Genomic DNA, 22970 nt, shown 5'->3' on the forward strand with positions numbered 1-22970 from the left:
CCTTCCTGTGCTCCTCTGGTGTCCTGGAGTCCTCATCTGTTATTTGCTCGGCCCTTCTCAAAGCCCTTCGCAAGGCGCTCTTGCTAAGGCGAGTGCCTTTGCCGTGCGCCAAATGGTTGCGTGCCATTGGCTCCCCCCCTTTTAAGGGGGAGTCTGGGCTGAAGTTGCTGATGCGGTGGGGGTGGGCGGAGCTTCCTCTCGCCTACCCCTGGCTCTCTGCTCCCTTGTCGGCTTTCCCCTTGTGCTGCCTCCCTAAATCTCCTCCCCTCTCCTGCTCCTCTCCTCTCCTCCGGCTCTGCGATCGAGCAGTGAGCCCCTCGCCATGGCTCCCCCTCCTCTTAAGGGGGAGTCTGGGCTGAAGTTGCTGACGCGGTGGGGGTGGGCAGAGCTTCCTCTCGCCTGCCCCTGGCTCTCTGCTCCCTTGTCGGCTTTCCCCTTGTGCTGCCTCTCTAGATCTCCTCTCCTCTCCTCACCTGCTCCTCTCCTCCGGCTCTGCGATCGAGCAGTGAGCCTCTCGCCGCAGCTCCCTTCCTCTTAAGAGGGAGTCTGGGCTGAAGTTGCTGATGCGGTGGGGGTGGGCGGAAGTTCCTCTCACCTGCCCCTGGCTCTCTGCTCCCTTGTCGGCTTTCCCCTTGTGCTGCCTCTCTAGATCTCCTCTCCTCTCCTCACCTGCTCCTCTCCTCCGGCTCTGCGATCGAGCAGTGAGCCTCTCGCCGCAGCTCCCCTCCTCTTAAGAGGGAGTCTGGGCTGAAGTTGCTGATGCGGTGGGGGTGGGCGGAAGTTCCTCTCACCTGCCCCTGGCTCTCTGCTCCCTTGTCGGCTTTCCCCTTGTGCTGCCTCTCTAGATCTCCTCTCCTCTCCTCACCTGCTCCTCTCCTCCGGCTCTGCGATCGAGCAGTGAGCCTCTCGCCGCAGCTCCCCTCCTCTTAAGAGGGAGTCTGGGCTGAAGTTGCTGATGCGGTGGGGGTGGGCGGAAGTTCCTCTCACCTGCCCCTGGCTCTGCTCCCTTGTCGGCTTTCCCCTTGTGCTGCCTCTCTAGATCTCCTCCCCTCTCCTTGCCTGCTCCTCTCCTCTCCCCTGAGGCAACTACCTGCTATTTACTTTTAAACCTGTTCTGTAAACATGGGATCTACCAAGGAAAAATCTCAGCCGACTCCCTTTGGCGGCACTGATGACATGAAAGGTGTCACACTTTAGACTATTCTTATCCATATTGATAAGGTTATTCTTATCCATATTGATAAGGCTTCAGGCTGTTTGAATAAATCCGCATTCTCATGCGTTCCTTACAATGGTTCCCTAGAGAAGAATCTCTTCTGTGTATGAATGAAAACTCACGTGCGTGCGCCAGACTGAGCGCCCAGAGCCGGAGATATGAGGCTGTGTTGGAGATACAACCCAAGCAATACTCAATTGTATGGATGCACTGGTGAACAAATATGTCTCCAAAATTGAACTGTAGAAATAACAAAATATAGCAATTAAGATTTTCTTCATTGACTAGATTAACAGAATATAGTTATACTACTATTATTTAACATATGGAAGAGCATTTTCGATAGGATGTCTGAGTCTGAGTTTGAATGTTTTGGGAAAGACATCCAGAAATCCAGTGGAGAAAACATCCATTCTCAAAACAGCAAGACGTCTATTTTTAATTTATTTTTTTTAGAATGACCTATGTAGACATTTTGGTCCTTAGTACATAGGGTTACCATTTTTCAGGCTGCAAAAACCCAGACACATGGCTTTGCCCTGTTCCGTCTCCAGCTAGAGAGTTGCGCGGTGACAGAAATCCCACCCGTCCCCACCCATCCCTGCAAGGAATCCCTCCTTCCCCACCCGTCTCCGTGAGGAATCCCCTCCATCCCCACCCATCCCAGCGAGAAATCCCTCCTTCCCCACCCGTCTCCGTGAGGAATCCCCTCCATCCCCACCCATCCCCATGAGGAATCCCCTCCGTCCCCGCCCGTCCCTATAAATTTCAGAAATAGTTATTTCATTTAATTATACTACTGAATTAAAGGCTCTGGTAGAGACTCATTTACAAATGAGCAAAGACACTTTATTAATTTGGAAATATTAATTGGGAAGAATACTTATTTTGTAAATGGGTTTCTACCAGATCCTCTAATGTAAATATAAAATATAAATACTCAGCTGATGAGAACCCCCATGCTGTCAACTGAGGACGTATGGTCACCTTAGTCATACAGGCTGGGAAATACTGGTGGGTTTTTTCACATCTTTGGGTGGTGGGAGGGGGTCAGTGACCACTGGGGAAGTAAGGGGGAATCATGCCTTAATCCCTCCAGTGGTCACCTGGTCAGTTTGGGCACCTTTATAGCATTTAAATGCTTTTATAACAGGTCTAGCTCCAAACGTCTAAAAAAAAGCCCAAGATATTTTCTTAAAGTTTTGGTTGTGCCTGCTGAGTGTCCAAGTCCTAAGCCTGCTCAAAACAAGCCTCTATCACGCTCCCTTAAGATTTGGACGCACTGGAGATAAAATGACCAGAAAGACGTCTAGAAAGTCTGTTTTGAGAATGCCCACTTGGACGTTTTGATTAGTAAGATGTCCAAGTGCTGGTTTATGCTGTCTTTTGGACGTCTCTCTTTTTTGAAAATGAGTCCCACTGTATATGATATAACAGACACGTAGAAGAGACATCCAAGCTTGCGTGTTCTTTGGCTAGGGATATGTTACAGTCGAGGACTTGTTGCTCTGCTTTTTATTTGGGGAAATCAGAATTAGAAGTTCATGCATACTATAGAGATCTACCTGCCCTGAATGGATGGAACCATTTAGTCATCCCCTCCCACTTTCTCATTTACCTCTTCATCGTGGTCTCCGTGGCCCCCGGAATGGGAGTGGTTTGGTTGAACAACTTCCACCTCAGTGCCATCAGAGGGAGCACCCGAGTTAGAAGGCGGTGGTAGCTTTCCCAAAACAAAAGAGAAATTGCTTTAGTTTGTTCTGGTGGACTGTTTCTGCCTTTAGATCACCAGCTAAATGCTCCTACTTGTAGGGTTTCGAGTTTGTTTAAAATATTTGATTTGATAGCAAAATCCAAACCCAGTTATAAAATTGGGTTAAAAAACCCCCAAAAAGTCATAATAATTAAACTAGACAGTACTATTTTAACAAAACAATACATGTGAAAAAGGGAGGGAAAAAAAAATTAAAATTAAAGGATTAAATACAATTCGTAAACAAATAAAAAGGGTTAGGTAATGAAACAAGAGGTTGGGGGAGGTTACCCACTTCATTTTCGCTTACCAGCACTACTAAAGTTTCCTTTGATATGATTCGGTTAAATGCGTCCTTAAAAAGCCAGCTTTTTAGAAGACTTTTAAACTTACTAAGTAATTTTTCTCCTCTTATATTGATCAGGAGCGAGTTCCAAATTTGTGGGGCTGTAACAGAAAAAATCGCGTCCCTCCTTGAATAAACGAATTTTAGTGAAGGGACTAATAGTAAAGATTTTTCTTCGGATCTTAAAGATTTTGTGGGAGTGTAAGGGATTAGAAATCTTTCTAAGAATGCAGGAGCTTTGTTTATTAGTATTTTATGTGTGAGTAATGCTATTTTATATGTAATTCTGTGATTAACAGGCAACCAATGCTTTTCCTTTAAAAGGGGAGTTACGCGATCGAACTTTTTTGTTTTAGTGATTATTTATATTGCGGGATTTTGAAGAATTTGCAGTCTGCGTATTCCTTTTAAGGTAGAACCCTTGTATAGAGCATTCCAGTAGTCAATTTTTGATATGACTAACGAATGTAATAGAATATTCAGCGATGATTCATCAATAAATGCAGATAAATGATCTGATCAACCTTAACCTATAGAAACATGTTCTCACAAGTGAACTTATTTGATCGTGGTAGCTCAGTCTCAATCCATCCTCCTTTTCTTGGAGCCATATGGTAACCCTTCTAATAAGTAAGAAATAACAACCCCCAGTGAACAGGCTTTTACTATGCACTCTCTTACCACCTTCTGTTTCATCTTTTCATGTATTTATTATGTACTTTGTACTTGATTATATGTTTGTTTTGCTGTAAACTGTATTTGGTGGTCCTTTGGTGTAACAAAAAAAGTGGTATGTAAGGTCTGTTCAAAATTCACCTATATGACTCCTCCAGTGTCAATATCATCCAGGTAACCTCTCTTCTCAAATGACTCATTTGCCTCTCCATCCTACTCATTTGAAGGGTAATTGTACAAAAAAGCCACCTATGTTTGAAAGTCAAAAAAGCACCTATTTTATGAAGGCACCTACACTCCCAATATTGAGGCCCTAGTAGTCACTGGTATAGTAAGGGGGGGGGCTGGGGGCAAATCGCACCGGGCGCCGCCACCACTCCTCCTCTCCGCATGCCCACCCACCTCTTCAAAATCTTCAGCGGCAGCAAGCAGCAACTCCAAGCTGCTGCTGGCACTGGCCTGAACTCTCCTTCTGATGTCATTTCCTGGTTGCAGGACCAGGAAGTGATGTCAGAGGGAGAGCTGAGGCAGGTGCGAGCAGCAGCTATGAGTTGCTGCTTGCTGCCGCTGAAAATTTTGAAGAGGTGCACATGGCAGAGCAGGAGGAATGGAGTGCATAACAGGGAAGAGGTACACAGGGAGTGGAGGCATGTGATAGGGAAGAGTGTGGGGGCCACATGGTGCGGCGATGCCGGGCGCCTCCTTCCCTTGCTATGCTGCTGCTAGTAGTCAGTGGTTTTAAAGATGCTGATCATCACAGGCTGAATCTAGCACAGATGTAAAATTCCAGGACCATGTCTGGTCATCAGCATTGAATATCTGGGTTAGCTTCTCGGAAATTATATGGGTGCCAAACAATGTTCAGGGCTAAGATAGGACTAACTTTTATGCAATTTTATTGTCCACTTACCCATGCTGGCACCAGCACTGAATACAGCTGGTGCCCACATAACTGCTGGCTCCACCCTGATTCCACCCATGGACTGCCCAGGCATTAAGGACCTGATTCTATATATGACGCCTAACTTGTAGGCACTGGTCGACACAATTGTCAATCAACTGTATGGTGTCATTTAGAGAATCATGCCTAGCGGTATCTATACAGACTTAGATGTCCTAGTAGTTTAGCGGTATATAAGAAATAAATTACAATTACAATTACTCTTGTACATTGTAGTAGTTCATTACAATGGACTGCTTGTATATTCTGTCTTTCTAAAAGGCAGAGGATCTCTATTCAGTAAATAAATTCCTTCTGAGTCCCGTGCCTTCTTGATCAAATAAATCTAAACTAAACTAAACTAAACTAAACCTTAGGTTTTTATACCGCGCCATCTCCATGGTCGTGGAGCTCGGCACGGTTTACAGGGAATGTAATGAGAAAGGAACTCCAGGGAAAGGGTTAGATGGGTTAGGGTTTAGCCCGACCCAGAGCTGTGTTTCGCTGGGAAGCGTCTTTAGGAGCTATAACTTGAAGGGGCTCCCAATCTTCTCTTGTAAATTTTCTTATTTTTCATCCTGAAGTAACCGGGGGGGGGGGGGTGGGGTATTTATTATCTGTCATCGGATCTTCTGTTCACTACCTAATCTTTCTCAGGAAATAGCTAACTTAACACTTAGGTGTCTGTAATATAGGCCAGGGTTTTAATGGCTATATTATAGGCATCTAAGTCCTTTAGAGAATTACACCTAAGTCGTTCTCTGCCCCTAAACACACCTGCTTTGGTGTTGGGCGCCAATAGGTGCCATGCAATAGGCATTTATCTTTTGTAGAATAAGAACATAAGAATTGCCGCTGCTGGGTCAGGCCGATGGTCCATCGTGCCCAGCAGTCCACTTACAAGGCGGCCCTCTGGTCAAACTGAGACTAGCCTTACCTGCGTATGTTCTGATTCAGCACGAACTTGTCTAACTTTGTCTTGAATCCCTGGAGGGTGTTTTCTCCTATAACAGACTCTGGAAGAGCGTTCCAGTTTTCTACCACTCTCTGGGTGAAGAACTTCCTTATATTCGTACGGAATCTATCCCCTTTAAATTTTAGAGAGTGCCCTTTCGTTCTCCCTACCTTGGAGAGGGTGAACAACCTGTTCTTATCTACTAAGTCTATTCCCTTCAGTACCTTGAATGTTTCGATCATGTTCCCTCTCAATCTCCTCTGTTCGAGGGAGAAGAGATCCAGTTTCTCTAATATTTCGCTGTACGGCAGCTCCTCCAACCCCTTAACCATCATAGTCGTTCTTCTATGGACTCTCTCGAGCAGTACCGTGTCTTTCTTCATGTACGGTGACCATTGCTGGACGCAGTACTCCAGGTGGGGGTGCACCATGGCCTGGTACAGCGTCATGATAACCTCCAATCTGTTCGTGATCCCTTCTTTATCATTCCTAGCATTCTGTTCGCTCTTTTCGCCGCCGCCGCACATTGCATGGACGGCTTTATCAACTTGTCGATCAGAATTCCCAAGTCTCGTTCCCGGGAGGAATCACACCTATCTCCCAATTAATTTTTATTTGATTTCAGTTATGAACTTGTTAAAAGTTCAGAATTGAAGCCATTATACTAATTAACTATAGGCGCCTCTTATAGAATTTCCCTCTTTGGGTCTCTATTTACTAAGGTGCACTAGGTGCTTAGCATGGCTTTCAATGTGTGATAACAGCATGATGTGACAGTTGTTAAACCAAAAGCAAGGAAAACTGTGAAAACGATGATCTCAATAACCAGTTTATCGTTCAAGTATAAAAATCTTCACAAGTAAAAGCGATGCATGTGTATGATACATCCAGATAATACACAGTAATAAGTCTGTGGCATGGTTATTGAGATCATCGTTTCCACAGTTTTCCTTACTTTGGTTTTCTCCTTTTTACTGTGGAACTATTTGGTGCTCTTCTTTTCATTTGCTTGTGATAGTTGTTAATGAATATGTTCACTATTTATGCATGAAAGATTCAGAAATTCTAGTTATTAGGCGTGGAATGGGTAGGGACTGTGCTTTGAGCTTAAAGCATGTTTTGCTGGTACATGTTAATTGTTAATGGGGAGTAGTCAGCTACACTTCCAGAGAAAGGGTTAACAGATTTTCCATTTGGAAAATCCGGACCCCTTAGACCCGCCCAGTTCCACCCATCTCCACCCCATCACTCCCCAGTCCTGCCCCCAATCCCATCCTGCCCCCAATCCCACCCCAGCCCCACCCCCTGCTCTGGTCAGGCAGGAGGGCATGCGCGCATGTGACGCAGTGATGTCATCGTGTTGCCCTCCTGCCCACCGCCGATTTTTAGGGAGGCTTTTCAAAACCTAGCACTTTGTCTGGGTTTTGAAAAGCCATCCGGACCCCCCGGACATGTCCTCAAAATGAGGACATGTCCGGGGAAATCCAGACATCTGGTAACCCTATCCAGAGGTCCACTTAACTGCATCCTGCACGATCAGCTGTGCTTGAAACCACATTAGCAATTATTTCTCTTGTGTTAACTGCACAATGGCTTTCTGTGTTGGTAATGCCCCACAGAATTAATACTAAAGGTTTTGCAGCTACCACAGGCTAACTTTTGCTGGTAACGCCAGTGGTGTACCTGGTGGGGCAAGAACCTGGGCTAGAGCAACCCCTCCTCTGTCCAGAGCACCCCCCTTCCTCCAGGCAGTGGGAAGGTGCACAAGTCGGTTGTGGGGTTGCGGTCCACCTGCACACGGCCATCAGTTTTGCTGGTTCCCCGCCTTGAAACAGGAAGTTGACGTCAGAGGCGGCAGGGGCAGGCAGAGCCAATGACCATGTTCAGGCGGATCACAGACCTATCTATCCAGCACCCATGAGCCGCCTGCACCCTGGCAGACTGCTCCCCCTCCCTACCCTTTGTACACCACTGGGTAAAATAGTATAATGTCAAACCTTCTGTCTGTGATTTACAATCAGGTCATTATTCAAAAGGACTTGTTGAAATGTTATTTGACTTTTCCTTCTTCCCATCTGTATCCTGAAATAATCCCATATTCCAAGACTTGTGAAATCCGTGGGGCAAGAGAATTTTGAACTCACCATACGCTGGGCTTTCAAGTGATTGGCTCGTAGGAGAAAAGGCTTAATCAGCAGCATCCATGGCACAGAGATTAATGCGAATATCACCAAAAAACTCTGAACCTCTTGCTAAAAGAAACATAAGCAATTCTACAGATTAAGCTTTATTCTCAAACTGGGAAGAACACTAAATCAAAATGCTGACGATGCCAGTTTATGAGTATCTATACTCCTTCCTCGTTTAGACTTTTTCCTGCATCTCATTTTGAAAACAATGTTCAGAGAGTCGTTGATAGGGCTAAATATATATTTCCCTAGGAGTGTTGCAAGCTGGGAAAGCACCCTGCGCAGCACACTCCAAGCTCCTGCCCCACCCACGTTTAAACTTGTTAGTATTGGCGCTTTAACTAAATCTAATCAGAGGATTTGGTAGTAGGGAGGTGGGGGAGGAGAAAGATGTTTGAAAACTTGATAGCCAAGAAGCTCAGTGCTAAGTACAGTGGTACCTTGGATTACGAGCATAATGCGTTCCAGGAGTATGCTCGTAATCCAAAATGCTCGTTTATCAAAGCGAATTTCCCCATAGGAAACAATGGAAACTCGCTTTGATACGTTCCCACCCCCCCCCCCCCACCCCCGAGGCCAGGGCGCTGCTCCCCCCCCCACTCGCAAAGTCCCCTCCTGCGTGATCCGGCACCCCCATTGAGAACAGGCACCACCAACTTTAACTCACCCCCCCCTTTGGCAGCAGCACGGCGCCGCTTGAAGATCTTCTTCCCAGTCTCTGCCGGCTTTGAGAGGGAGAATTAGAAGATGCGCAGATGCATGCTCAAAGCCGGCAGAGACTGGGAAGAAGATCTTCAAGCGGCACCGGCACTTGTGGGCTGCGTGCTGGTGCCAAAGGGGGGGGTGAGTTAAAGTTGGTCGGGCGTGGGGTTCCTGTTCTCGCGGGGGGGGGGGGGGGGGTGCCGATTCGAGCGGGAGGGGGCCCTTTGCGAGCGGGGGGAGCGATGCCAGTTATCGGGGGGTGCTCGCAAATCGAGTCAACACTCGGTTTGCGAGACACATTTTGCGAGAATGTTTTGCAAAACACTCGCAAACCGGGTTACTCGCAAACCGAGGTTTGACTGTATTATTGAAGATATATGGACACCATGGGCGTGCCCAGCTGCTATTAATAATTAAAACTGGAAAATAAAAGCATGCAAGATGATACAAGGAGATTAACTTTGAAATTATTTTTGGAAAATGAGACAGGTGAATTGTGGAACTGTCGGTAAAAGGTTATTTTAAATTGGCTATGATAGAATCAAACTGAATAAGAATGTTAAAGTTATAAGCTACAGTTTTCTGAAAGAAAAAATAGCCCAGAGTTAGAAAGGAAAAAAAAAACAAACATGCTGACATGCAAAGTTAAAACAAAGGGGACAATATTTGGTGGAAGTATTAAAATATTCATCGGACCTTATTTCTCCATTAAATAAAATATATTATCGGGGAAACATTGGAGGGAGCTAATCCAGATACACCGCAATTGGATGTTAATAACATATCTACTATTTTAGAAGATTCTATTTCTGACTCTTCATTTTCCAACAGGACTTGGATTCCTTTATGAAACTTTACTTCCGCTTATCAAAATAACTGCTTTATGGTAAAAAGATATGGGTATTCCTGGATGTAACTAAGGTTCCCCAGGAAAAAAGGAAACAATTTTTGTCCTTGAGACAGGAGACCAAGGCTCTTGGGGCGTCCTTTTTACTGGCGTAGTAAAATTTGCTCAGGTTAAATATATTTTCTTTCAGCTGGAGCAGCTAAGATCATTTCTGGAGCTAAAGAAAATTGCTGTTATTTAGCGGAAAATTAATATAAATGCAGAATATGTTATAGCTTTTCATTGATTAGTTCTTTTTCCTTTGTGTTTAACTTCTTAATGATACCTGCCTTTTACTCCCCCCTGCCTTTGATTTTTGTGGTCTAAGGAAGTGAGAATTGTATAACATTTATTCCTGCTGTATTTCTTTAGCAAGAATGTTAATTTCTTGTAATATATTGAAAATTTCAATAAATAAATAAATAATTAACCCCCCCTCCCCAACAAAAACAAAGGGGTCAGGGATTAATTTGTGAAGTGATTGAAATAATTACATTACATTACATTAATGATTTCTATTCCAAGTTTCCATTGTAAGGTAGTGCTGCCCGATTCACGATTTGAATTGATTCACCGATTCACTTCAGGTAAATCGATTCGTATCGATTTATCACGCAAAAATATCGGCCTCCCAATTCGTTGAATGGCCCTCCCCCCTAAAGCAGGAGCGGCAGTGCTGCCTCTTGCTGGCCTGCCGCTCCTACTTTAGAGGGCGAGTGAGGAGGGTCAGTCAGGAAGTGGCTTCCCTGCTAGTGCCGACTTCCCTGCAGCAACTTATCTAAATTCAGCAGCCTGCCCTGCAGAAGAAGATCACCGCTGGCTCTAGCGATCTTTGTAAGCTGCCATATGACGTCCGAGTCGTCTTCTCTCTGCCGCGGTCCCGCCCCTTCTCTGATGTCAGAGAAGGGGTGGGACCGCAGTTGAGAAAAGACGACTAGGACGTCGTATGGCAGCTTACAAAGATCACTAGAGCCAGCGGCAATCTTCTGCAGAGCAGGCTGCTGAATTTAGATAAGTTGAACACGCAGGCCTTCCAGGGGACGGGGGTATAGTCCTTCGTGGGGGGGTGTAGTCCTTTGTGGGGGGGTGCAGGCCTTCCAGGGGGAGGGGGGTGTAGTCCTTCGTGGGGGGGTGCAGGCCTTTCGGGGGGGTGGTACATGCCTTTGGGGGGGTGCAGCCTTCCAATGGGGTACAGGCCTTCGGGGGGGTGCAGCCTTCTAGTGGGGGTACAGGCCTTCAGAAGGGACAGGCAGGCCTTCAGGGGTGGAGTGTAGGCCTTCAGGGGGTGCATGCAGATCTTCAGGGGTGGGGTGTAGGCCTTCAGGAGGAAACATGCATGCCTTCAGGAGTGGGGTGCAGGCCTTCAGGGGGGTGCAGACATTCAAGGGAGGGGGACCTGGTGTAGAGGTACATGGAGGGAGGGAGGGAAGAGGGGGTGTTCAAAGAGAAGTGCATATGCCGGACTTTGGGGGGAAGAAATAATGGGTCTAAAAACAGAGGAGAGGGAGAGAGATTGTAGACAATGGGATTTAGGGATGAAAGGAACAGAAAGGGAGAGATGGTGGACCCTGGGGTGGTGGGGAAGGAGGGAGAGATGCTGGATGAAAGGGTAGTTAAGAAAAAGTAGATCTGTGGAGGGAGGCGAAAAAAAGGAAAGATGCCAGACCTCCAGGGGAGGGAAGGGAAATGGAAGGGGAGGACAGAGAAGGCAGATGGATGGTTAGCATGGAGAAAGGAGAAAGAAAGAGACCCTGGCATGCAAGTTATCAGAAGACAACCAGAGCCTGGGATCAACAAGATTTGAATAATGACCAGACATCAAAAGGTAGAAAAACTAATTGTATTTTCTGTTTTGTGATTACAATATGTCAGATTTGAAACGTGTATCCTGCCAGAGCTGGTGTTAGACCGCAAACGTGAGCTAGGATTTAACAGAGAGGAAAAGTCTTTTTTGTTTCTTTATTTTGTTTACACCACGGCGCAAGTGTGGTTAGAAGAGAGCAAAGAGGGTGAAGAGGCTATAAAAGGGGTGAAGAGACTATAAAATAAACCCATCAGGATGTTTTTAAAAAAACACCCAATTGGGCAGGAAAATCGAATCAAAATTTTTTTTTCCTGAATCGGGCAGCACTAGTTATATGGATTGAAAACGTAAAACACTGCCACCTGCCGGGTTTAAAAATTGGGCTTAACACTGGCAAATTTAGGGTTTAAATGAAAAGTGATGTGATATATTCCTGGGAAAGAAGTCATGTGATCAACTGTGCCATTGTATTCTAACATATGATAATTATTATAAATGATGTCACGTATGGTATAAATTTCTTTGACTTGGATTTCTCCTTTGAAGAGCAGAGAAAATTTGATAATGTATATGGGTCTCCTCAGACATGAAAGGCATTAATAAACATGTATTTGATTATTACATGGCTTTTTTTCATGTCTGTTATTTGAATTCACAGAACGGTATCCCAAGCCCAGTCATGTTGGCAGAGGGAGTCCATTCTGGTAATTCTTTTAGCCCTGCTGTTCAAGTCTCTCAGCCTGGCTTGAACAGTATGCTGTGATATCATCAGAGTGAGCTAGTCCCCAAATACACAGCAGTGACTAACTCATTGCTCTTTACAACGCCCTTGCACTATGATTAACTCTTGAAAAGAACCTTCTGGTGTAATCCAAATCCCAAAGTCCAGGGCATTTCTTTCTAGAACACTGCAAATTCCTTCCTATGGAGTAAATTTTTCTAAGCACTTAAAAAAAAAAAGAATCTGGTGTTACTTATGGTTTTTTTTACCCCGACTCCTTAGTACTCATGAAAGAAAAATGCGGCAGCCATCTTACCTGATGCTGGTAGAGGGGAGCATTTGTTTTGTCGCTGTAATTGAAAAGGAACATGTTGATGAAGTGGATTAGGATACTTGGAGCATACTGGCTAATGGAGACATCAAACTGGCACCACTTGTAAATAATCATGAAAACCAAGTATCCAAAGAGACAGATAATAAAGATCATCTGAGGAATGAACTCCACGACAATGTTGATGGTGTTCTTGAAGTAGCTGGAAAGACAAATACAGAGAGAGAATTGATTAGTAAATTAATTATTATATTTCACATACAGTAGATCTCTTTTATCAACCTGGCAGTTTCTACCTAGTCCTTTGAGCTTTTAGCTTGATTAGAACTGGTTGCCACTCCCTGAATCTTCATTCGTAAGTACTAGGTGGGTTGGGGGGACCCTATTTTGCTATCCTCTCCCAACTTATCTCCGCTAATGCAATAACACTGCATGGAGGAGTATGCCTGAGAGCCAAGAGAGCTGGGTTTGATTCCCAGTGCAGGTCCTTGTGACTCTGGGCCCATTGCTCAGATATTTTAGTACCTGCATATAATACATAAATTGTTTTGACTAAAATCACAGAAAGGCAGTATATCAAATCCCAACCCCCTTCTATTTCTCAGCTAGAGACCACAAACCTGAACACAGCTGATACTGACCCAAGTCTGGCCAGACTTGTTGATGTGCAGCGGCTGCAACATCCCCAACCACAGCTGTTTCAGGGAGCCGAGGCAAGGTCTATGAGTCAAATCCAGATCTTCCAAATGACACTGAGCCATGGAGTTGGCTTTTCTTACACAAGCAAAGTTATAGTGAGGGCGTAAAGCAAGGACTTCTAAGCCTGTCCCGGGAAAACCCCAGCCAGTCAGGTTTTTCAGGATATCCAGAATGAATATGCATGAGATCGATTTGCATACCAAGGAGTCATTGTATGCAAATTGATCTCATAGCTATTTGTTCTGGATATCCTAAAAACTTAACTGGCTGTGGTTCCTCCAAGACAGATTTGGGAATAGAAACCATGATGGCAGATAAAGGCCAAATGGCCCATCTAGTCTACCAATCTGCAGTAACACATCATCTCCAAAGGACATCACACAACGTGACACCTGTCAACGAGCCTTCTCCAAAGTAGTCCCCACACACTTTACAATGCACTCCCTGAAAAAAAAACATAGCTCAGTCCAAGATTATCTCGACTTCAGGAATCAGATGGAAACATGACTGTTCTCCAAAGTTTTTAGTGGAAGAAGCAACTAACTTGCTAGTGATCTACCCATGGACTATTACCGGCTGCACATACTATAGCCTATTTAATCCTACCCTAGCTGAGATTATATTCATGCACCTTTCTGACTCTTTTAAGTTAGTCCCTTCATTCTCTAACTCCTGTTACTCTGTCTTATCTGTCTATATGTCCCAGCTCTGCTTACATTCTATGCAGTCTATTAAGATGTTTTATTCTGCATTCTATTGACACTGTACGTAGTGTATTAGGCCAAATTGAATTTTTTTCTTTTTCAATGAAACTGTTTATTGTTGTCTACATCCAAATTGTTCTTGTTGTACACAGATAGATAATTACTTTTCACACCCGGTCTCTCATAAGTTTACAAAGAGAAAAGGCACCATTTTGCCAAACTACAAGGGGGTAATTCTGTAAAGCTTACCTAGTGCTAGGCTCTGGATTGATGCACACTAAGTACAAACTCTAGGTCAGCAATTGCCCATGTGATTGCTGTTATAGACTCTTGTATAAGTCCACATTTATGCGCCTATAGCTGGTGTAAATGCTTGTGCCTAACTGGAGCCAGTTAGGTGTATAAATGTTAGCATTCTATAACCTGTAAGCACAAGGGCTGGGCACCCCTGTGACTCGCCCAGGCTCCTCCCAGGTCCACTCCTCCAGGTCCACTTTGTATTTTGTGCACACAGGGCCAGATTCTATAAACTGTGCCTAAACGTACCCACACTGTATTTGTCACTCGGCGTGGTTGTCAATCAACTGCTAGGTGAAGCTTATAGAATCCCAACCTAGTGGTGCCTAGGCGGGCTTAGGTGTTGCTAGGCATCCTGAAGGTAGGCACCTGTACATATATGAGGCCAAGTCTAATTTACAGCGCCTAACTCAGATGCCTAATGACGCTTATTCTCTGCTCCTCACCACACCTACTTGTCAGGTAGGCATAACAAGGTACTGGATGGCACCTTCACTTAGGCGCCACTAGGCATCCTAAGAGCTTGGCGCCAAACTCTTAATTGGTAATTTTAATTTTTTTTCATTGGCCAAAAACTGGCACAATTACCATGCCAATTAAACCAGCTTAAAAAAAGGTGCATGTAGATCCCAAAGATAGGTGTCATTAGGTGGTCACAATTAGGGCAATTAAGACCAATTAGGAGCTAATTAAGCTATTACATTACACATACAGCTGCTTTTATTCTATAACTTGCATATGCAACTTTCCAGGCTAAACATAAAATCAGGTTCACTAGTTCAGAATTAGGGACTATGGCCCAAATTCTGTATATAACACTATAAGTTGTATATGCAAACTGGTGCACACAGCTGATTTGCACGTATAAATTAATTGTTTAACAAGCCAATCGGCACCAATAATTGATCATTAACAGCTAATAATTGATGCTAATTGGCACTAATTAGAAGTTATGTACAAAACTTGGTAGGTGAATTCTGTAAAGTGATGCACACCCAGTTCTAGTGAATCTCAAAAGGGGGTATGGCCAGAGAAGCATGGGTAAATCGTGGACATTCCTAAAAGTTAAGAATAGGCTCAATCAGCGCAGGTATTTAGGTCTGGCTCAAATGGGTGATATATACAGCCGCTAAAACAAAAAAGCAAGTGGGGAAGGGACTGTATACATCAGCCTTAGAAACAAGGTTTATTAAATATAATTATACATTAAAACACATTGCATGTATAAATACAAAGTCCGTTTCCTTTGCTGCTGGACCCAACACGATTCGTGTTTCGGCTTCAAATTAAAAGCCTTACTCAGGAGTGAATATGTCAATCCAGTAGATGGTGCTGAAGTGCTGAAACATCTAAAATAAATGCTCCGGGCTCGTATTAAAACATACAAGAGCTGGGAACAGCATTTAAAAACAAAAAAATTCTCATTGAAAAAGCTCCGTGGCTGTGCCGGGGCAGGCAGCATTGCAGCGAAAAGCTAAGGCTGATGTGAACAGTTCTTCACCACTTGCTTTTTTGTTTTGGTCTGTTTGACGTGGGGTCGTTCTCCTTTTTCTTGTGGTTTGTATAGAGCCGCTAAGCATGATTCTGTGAATGGTGCGTGCCTTTTATAGAATTGCACCAAGCACCATTCCAGTTTGTATGTATTTTTCATCACTAGTGATCAGTATCAGAAAGAAAAAAAAAGTAGCTAAAACCCAAAGACTGTTTGGTATCACTTTTATTTCAGCTCTTTCACTGGAGTGTTTAATAAAACTTCAAAAACACACACCAAAAAAAGCCTAGCAGCTGTGGCAACACTATATTTCAGATGGAAGAGAACCAGGAATCAGGAGTTCTTTAGTTTTGTTCAAATATACCTTCATAGAATACATGTTTATCAGAGTTGGCCTAGCACAGTTCAGACTATAATAACCTCAATAAATCATGGTGTGATGTAGTGGCATAACATGGGAGGGAGGCATCCAGCATCGCCACGCCATGCGTCCCCTACTTTTCCCCGCTGCTCAAACGCTCCCCCACCCCTACCACATACCTCTTGAAATGTTCGCTGGCACAAGCGGCATCTTCCACCTCCTGCTCGCGCCAGCCTCATCTCCCTTCTGGCATCACATCCTGATCCCGAGACCAGGAAGTGATGTTAGAAGGGAGCCGGAGTCGACATGAGCAATAGGTGGAAGATGCTGCTCGCACCAGCAAACATTTCAAGAGATATGGAGGGGGCGGAGAGGAGACGAGGTGCCGGTGCCCCCGCACCCACCAAGACAGCACTTAGGGCAGTCTGCCTCCTGCCCCCGGTGCAATGTTAATGCAATCCCTGTTGTAATCAAGAATACAAAATTCAACATTTAAACATCTGAAAAATACTTCAACATACACGTGGTTGAAAAGACTTAGAATGACTCCAAAGACCATTTGTGAAATCCCCATGATGACAGACATCTTCATTTTGTAGGAGTTTAAGAATGTTAGCTTGTTTGAAGCAATGTTCCAGATCTTGGGAAAACAAAGATAAAAAGAAGAGTTTATTAGGAAGGCATAATTTTTTTCTGAAGAGGCTACAATAATCCTAGAAATGCGTTTAGAACTCAATGTCTTTGTTTGGGTGAAAATGCAAATACCTGCTGGGTTTCCCCATCAACTTCGTTGATATGCTTCCCCCAGAACATCAAGAGCCACACGAAGGATCAAAAATCCACTTAGGCCCCGATTCTCTAAATAACGCCTAGCCAATAGAGGCGCCTAATTTAAGTGTTTAATAGGCTTCATCAGACTCTCTGCTTTACTGACTCACCGCTGGCAACAATTTGAGGATATTTGGGGTAGATATCTCAAGGTGGAGGGCACGGATACACTTGGCCCAGTAGCAGATGCTGATACTTTGGAAATCCTGCCATGAGGGTGCTTTTGCTCTTATTTTTGCATATATGTTTTTGTAAACAAGACCAAAAACTAAGTGGAGTTGGGTAGAATCTGGTGAAGAATTATAGTATGGCTCTCAAAGTCCATGTCCTTAATGCTCATCTTGAGACTTTCAAGGAGAACATGGGAGCATAATCAAAGGAGCAAGGTGAGCGCTTCCACCAGGATATGCTGGACTTTGAACGCTACTACCAAGGACAATAAATTGAGAACATGATGGGAGACTACACCTGGGGGCTGATTCGTGAAAATGACTTACAATATAATTACAAATCTTGAAGACCTACTTACTTCTAAATCTTCTGTAGTCATATTTGTATAACTTCAATATAAATACATGTTAATTGTGATTTATATGTTGTTTTTTATGACTGTACAAATAGGAATATATAGATGAACATTCAGTGTTATGTTTTAAATAGGTAAATTGCATAATTTGACTAGCCTGGTCACAAAAGCAAAGTTTTATGGAAATAACTGACATTTTCTGTACTTTTTAGGCATGAGAAATTAGGAAATTGCACTTAGGGGCTCATAATCTAAATGGAAATACCTCTTAAAAACCCGCCCAAGTTGGCACTTGGATGACCTACTCACGAAAACTTTAAACTTAGCTTTTCAACGTGATAAAGTTGTCTTTCATAAACTTGTCATTTAATGCAGGTTCTGACGTGTTACGCCACCGACTGCTTCAGGATTGAGAGCAGTTTGAGGCAAGTATGGCTTCTTCTCCTAGTGCTGTGCAACCCAATATTTAAATCACATATATAAAGAATGCACTATTAGCAGCATATGCAATTTGATTTATTTATAGAGCCGGTGCTATGAGAGTTCATAACAGGACCAACGGGTTCTGTGAAGCAGCCGGTGGCGAAACGCGTCAGAACCCACATTAAGCAACAAGATTATGAATGACAACTTTACCACGTTAAAAAGTTAAGTTTAGAGTTTTTGTGAGTATATAAGAGTATTTCTCGTGAAGCACTATTTGGGAAGTCACTTATCACTTATTACAAAACCTGTGCAATGATTGGGACAAGAGCCGTTTAAAAGTGGGCTGTATGCTCTCTCAGCGGTCTCATTTACTATCGGGTTCTGAGCACAGAAGAACAAAACTTTGAAGTGTTCACTAGTGTTTACTTTGGTGCACGGTTTATGGTTTTGATTCATTGAGACCAGGAGGAAGGCCAGGTGAGAGAGAGGAAGAGATGCTCAACTTCGAGTGTTGGAGGAAGGGAAGTGGGGGGAGGGGCAGGGCATAGACAAGAAATGCTGGGCTTAGATAGGGTTACCAGATGTCCGGTGAAACCCAGACATGCCCTCTTTTTAGAGGACTGTCTGGGTGCCCGGGGGGGGGATTTACAAAATCCGGCAGTTTGTCCAAGTTTTGGAAGGCCACGAGCTCGGAGCTGCGTCTAGAGGGCCTCTGAACATGCGCGCTTTGAGGTCCTCCAGACAGTGCCCTGAGCTCTGAGAAGAAGAGATGAAGTTTGTGTGGGGGCGGGGCGGGGGGGGGGGGAAGAACAGGGTGAGGCCACAAGTCCTCTTTTTTTTTTTTTTTTTTTTACGGACGAAATCTGGTAGCCCTGCTGTAGAAGCCTTTAAAGGTGTCAGAATGATCAGATTTACGCTGGTCTGCTGCGGAGACTTTTTCTCATATGTTATTTGATTGTTCAAATTTGAAACGGTTTTGGGAACTAGTTTTGGAATGAATTGAGCATGTGGTTGACATTCAGAACTCAGCTATAGGATTTTTATTTTGAGATCGGCAGCACTATCTCATATATTGCACAAAGATAGGCCTAAGTTGCTTGATATGTTTATGGATGTGGCAATTCAATCTCTACTGTCTGACTGGAAGGGTATTACTGAGTTGTCTATGAGTGCTAGCTAGAATGTTCTATGACTTATTAGGAAATATGAGGCAGTGTTTTCTGTACTTTAAGAAAGTCTGGGTGCCTTTGGATGCACTCTGTCAAATTGTATGATACACCGGTGTTCTTGTAAACTGTATCCTTTCTTTTTTTTGGGGGGGATGGGGTTATGTTATAGATGTTATATTATGTTTTTATTAAAAGAATAAAAATATTGAACAAAAAATAAATCCACATTCCTTTTAAGCTCGTAGTAGCATGATAGCTAAAGCTGACAACTGGATCCAGGCCCAGGTTTGATCACCTTGACAGACACGGTCTGATGAGGACCAGCCAGCACGGTTTCAGCAAAGGCAGATCTTGTTTGACGAACGTGCTGCACTTTCGAGGGGGTAAACAGGCAGATAGACAAGATTCCACATGAACGACTACTTCGGAAAATTGCGAGCCATGGAATCGAGGGTGAAATACTCACGTGGATTAAAAACTGGCAGGAACATAGGAAACAGAGAGTGGGGTAAATGGACAATACTCGGACTGGAAGAGCATCACCAGTGGGGTGCCGTAGGGCTCGGTGCTTGGGCCCGTGCTCTTCAACATCTTTATAAACAATCTGGACATTGGTACGACGAGTGAGGTGATTAAATTTGCGGACGATACGAAGTTATTCCGAGTAGTGAAGACGCAGGAGGATTGCGAAGATCTGCAACGTGGCATAATCAAGCTCGAGAAATGGGCATCGATATGGCAAATGAGGTTCAACGTGGATAAGTGTAAAATGATGCATGTCGGTAATAAAAATCTCATGCACAAATACAGGATGTCTGGGGCGGTACTTGGAGAGACCTCCCAGGAAAGTGATTTGGGAGTTCTGATCGACAAGTCAATGAAGCCGTCCGTGCAATGTGCGGCAGCGGCAAAAAGGGCAAACAGAATGCTAGAAATGAAAAAGAAGGGGGATCACGAACATATCGGAGGAGGTTATCATACTGCTATACCGGGCCATGGTGCACCCTCACCTGGAGTACTGCGTCCAGCACTGGTCGCCGTACATGAAGAAGGACATGGTACTACTCGATAGGGGCCAGCGAAGAGCGACTAAAATGGTTAAGGGGCTGGAGGAGTTGCCGTTCAGTGAGAGATTGGGCCTCTTCTCCCTTGAAAAGAGGAGACTGAGAGGGTACATGATCGAAACATTAAAAATACTGAAGGGAATAGACTTAGTAAATAAAGACAGGTTGTTCACCCTCTCCAAGGTAGGGAGAACGAGAGGGCACTCTCTAAAGTTGAAAGGGGATAGATTCCGTACAAACGTAAGGAAGTTCTTCTTCACCCAGAGAGTGGTAGAAAACTGGAATGCTCTTCCGGAGGCTGTTATAGGGGAAAACACCCTCCAGGGATTCAAGACAAAGTTGGACAAGTTCCTGCTAAACTGGAACGTACGCAGGTGAGGCTGGACTCATTTAGAGGACTGGTCTTTGACCTGGGGGCCGCCGCATGAGCAGACTGCTGGGCACGATGGACCACTGGTCTGACCCAGCAGCGGCAATTCTTATGTTCTTTACCCCAGTGCATGCTGGGATGTGTAGTCTTGATTTGGAATGCACTGGGAAAATCAGAACTACAAGTCCCTGCATGCAATGAGGTAAGCTCAGGACTGGATCAACGCTGTCCTGCAAATCCATGTGGCAGCCTTTATGAACCACACATTAATTACTGGCTCCAAGTGTTGTATGAGCATGATCCCCTTCCTACTGCAGGATGTATGGATTAGAGGGTCCATAACACTTATTCTAGTTCGTCTCACAATGTAATTAAAAAGATATCAACTAACTATTAATGTATATTGGTATTAGATCTTCAGTATGTGTCACATTAGGATAAAAACTTTTTATTGATAAATCTTGCACTGTAAATATATCAAATTTATCCTGTAAACTGTATACTAAGTATACAGTACTCCCCCGAAATTCATAGGGGTTATGTTCCAGGAACCCCCATGAATTTTGAAAAACTGCAAATACGGTTTTTAGGCAGGGGAGACAGGAGAGAGCAGCTGGAGAGGCGGGAGAGGCGGGAGAGGGCAGCCGGAGAGGCAGGAGAGGGCAGCCGGAGTGCCAGCGAGTGAAGGAAATCACTCGTTGTAGGCTCCGACCACCTCTTCCTGTTCTAAAGTCGGACCTCACCAATCAGGTGCTGCTTTGACACGCAGGTCCTGATTGGTAAGGCCCGACTTTAGTATAGGAAAAGGCGGTCGGAGCATACAGCGAGTGATTTCCTTCTCTCACCGGCGCTCCAGCTACCCTCTCCTGCCCGGTCATTCACGGTCGGAAAATATCACCAATGACCGGGACCACAAACCGCTGACCGCAAATTTTCAGGGGAGCACTGTATTGGTATTAGATCCCTAGTATATGTTGAATTAGGATAGAACTTGTTTTAAAAAAAACTTGTACTGTACCTATGGCAAATTATAACCTGTTAACTGTATGTTATGTATGTCGACCTGTAAACCGTACTGAGCTCTTTGGGGAGAACGGAATAGAAAACAAAATAAATAAATGCATTGGATATTATTACCGGATCAATTCCAAAAGGATAAGGATTTCCAGAGTATACTCCAGATATGGCTGGATCAAGCTGCAGGACTGTAGCTTCATGAACAATTTTGTCGCTGAAAAAATATACAAGTTTAAAATTCAAAGTCAAAATCAACATAAAATGGAGAAAAAGTATGACCCCCCTCTGTCACAGATGCCAAAAAATGCAGATCACACACAAGGTCCCAAGAAAAACGAATCCTTTATTAAAACAAACACCCACATCTTATCTTTTCAATATACGCAAAATTACAAGGACAGTGAAAAAGCTTAAATTACTCTTTCACTCTTGCAGCTGGACAAATGGCTTAACACATCTTTTTTTTTTCCAGCTACAGGATGTCTTATAAATCTGGTGACAACATTGATAGAGGACACAGAATAATTCCCACCGGGATAACGCTCCTGTGTTTTCATGGATTTCACAACTGGATTTCTCATGAAAGCTGAAGGTACTAAAAGGTCTTTCAAACGTCTGCCCCTTTTGTGGACGACCATTAGTTCCTTATCAGAGAATGTGTCGATAGTGGTTACCAAATTCCAAAGCTTCTTCAGGATTCTAACAATATCATAATATAGATGATTAAATTCTAGTGCACAATCTTATTCTCATTGCAGAGCTTGGCAATTTCTGAGAACTAGACATCTGTGTTCAGACAGCAAGAGACATTACGGCCCGAATGCACAAAGCTCCAACACCACGATAAAATATAATGTAATGGGAGCGATTTTTGTTTTCCAGGTCATACTCTGCAGGAGTGGCGTGCAAAATAGGCACATGCTATTCAGACAGAGCAGCCCCAGTAAAAGAGGGAGAACTGTGTCTGGCGCTTGCCTCTCTCCCCCTTCTTCCCCCGGCTCGCCACTCACTTCTCCCTCCTTATTCGCAGGGGATACGGGCAGAGCCGGAGCACGAATGGTGAAAAACCGCGAATATCCGGCTCTGACCCACCCCAGCCTCCCTTCCGCCTTCTCCCGGCATCCCGGCCTTACCTGGTGGTCTAGCTGGTTTTCGGGGCAGGAGCGATCTTCCTACGCTCCTGCCCCGTGCAGATAGCCATTAGGAAATGGCTGTGGGGAGTTCCCGTAGTCTCGAGACCAGCTAGACCACCAGGTAAGGCTGGGATGCCGGGGGGGGAAGACAAAAATATGGGGGGGGTTTTCCTCCTCCCCCCCAAAAAAAATTGCGATTATGTGAAATCGCGAGTAGGGAAACCGCGAATGGGAAGGGGGAAGTGTACACCACTGCCTGAGAAATACATTGGTGACTGCTTTCAAATTGCATAAAACAGAGATAGGAACTGCAAGGAGCTCCTTATGTCATCTGATAAACTCATTGATAGAAATTTGAAATACATT

At 44.3% G+C, this 22970-nt stretch overlaps 1 protein-coding gene across 3 annotated transcripts in view; it reads right to left on the reverse strand.

Annotated features, from left to right (window-relative positions):
- ATP6V0A4 (ATPase H+ transporting V0 subunit a4) overlaps positions 1-22970 on the reverse strand; it is a 90705-nt gene that overhangs the window by 11145 nt on the left and 56590 nt on the right. For 2 of the 3 annotated variants that reach the window (XM_033952980.1, XM_033952979.1), the window contains exons 14-19: positions 21592-21685; positions 16593-16711; positions 12504-12720; positions 8030-8137; positions 2835-2939; positions 1339-1456 (exon numbers count right to left, since the gene is read on the reverse strand). In XM_033952980.1, the coding sequence (XP_033808871.1) occupies positions 1339-1456; positions 2835-2939; positions 8030-8137; positions 12504-12720; positions 16593-16711; positions 21592-21685 (761 nt within the window). The remainder of the gene's footprint in view (positions 1-1338; positions 1457-2834; positions 2940-8029; positions 8138-12503; positions 12721-16592; positions 16712-21591; positions 21686-22970) is intronic. The other variant, XM_033952981.1, reaches the window with a different exon arrangement.

The sequence above is a fragment of the Geotrypetes seraphini genome, chromosome 7 (assembly GCF_902459505.1).
Source record: "Geotrypetes seraphini chromosome 7, aGeoSer1.1, whole genome shotgun sequence".
NCBI classification, from domain to species: domain Eukaryota; kingdom Metazoa; phylum Chordata; class Amphibia; order Gymnophiona; family Dermophiidae; genus Geotrypetes; species Geotrypetes seraphini.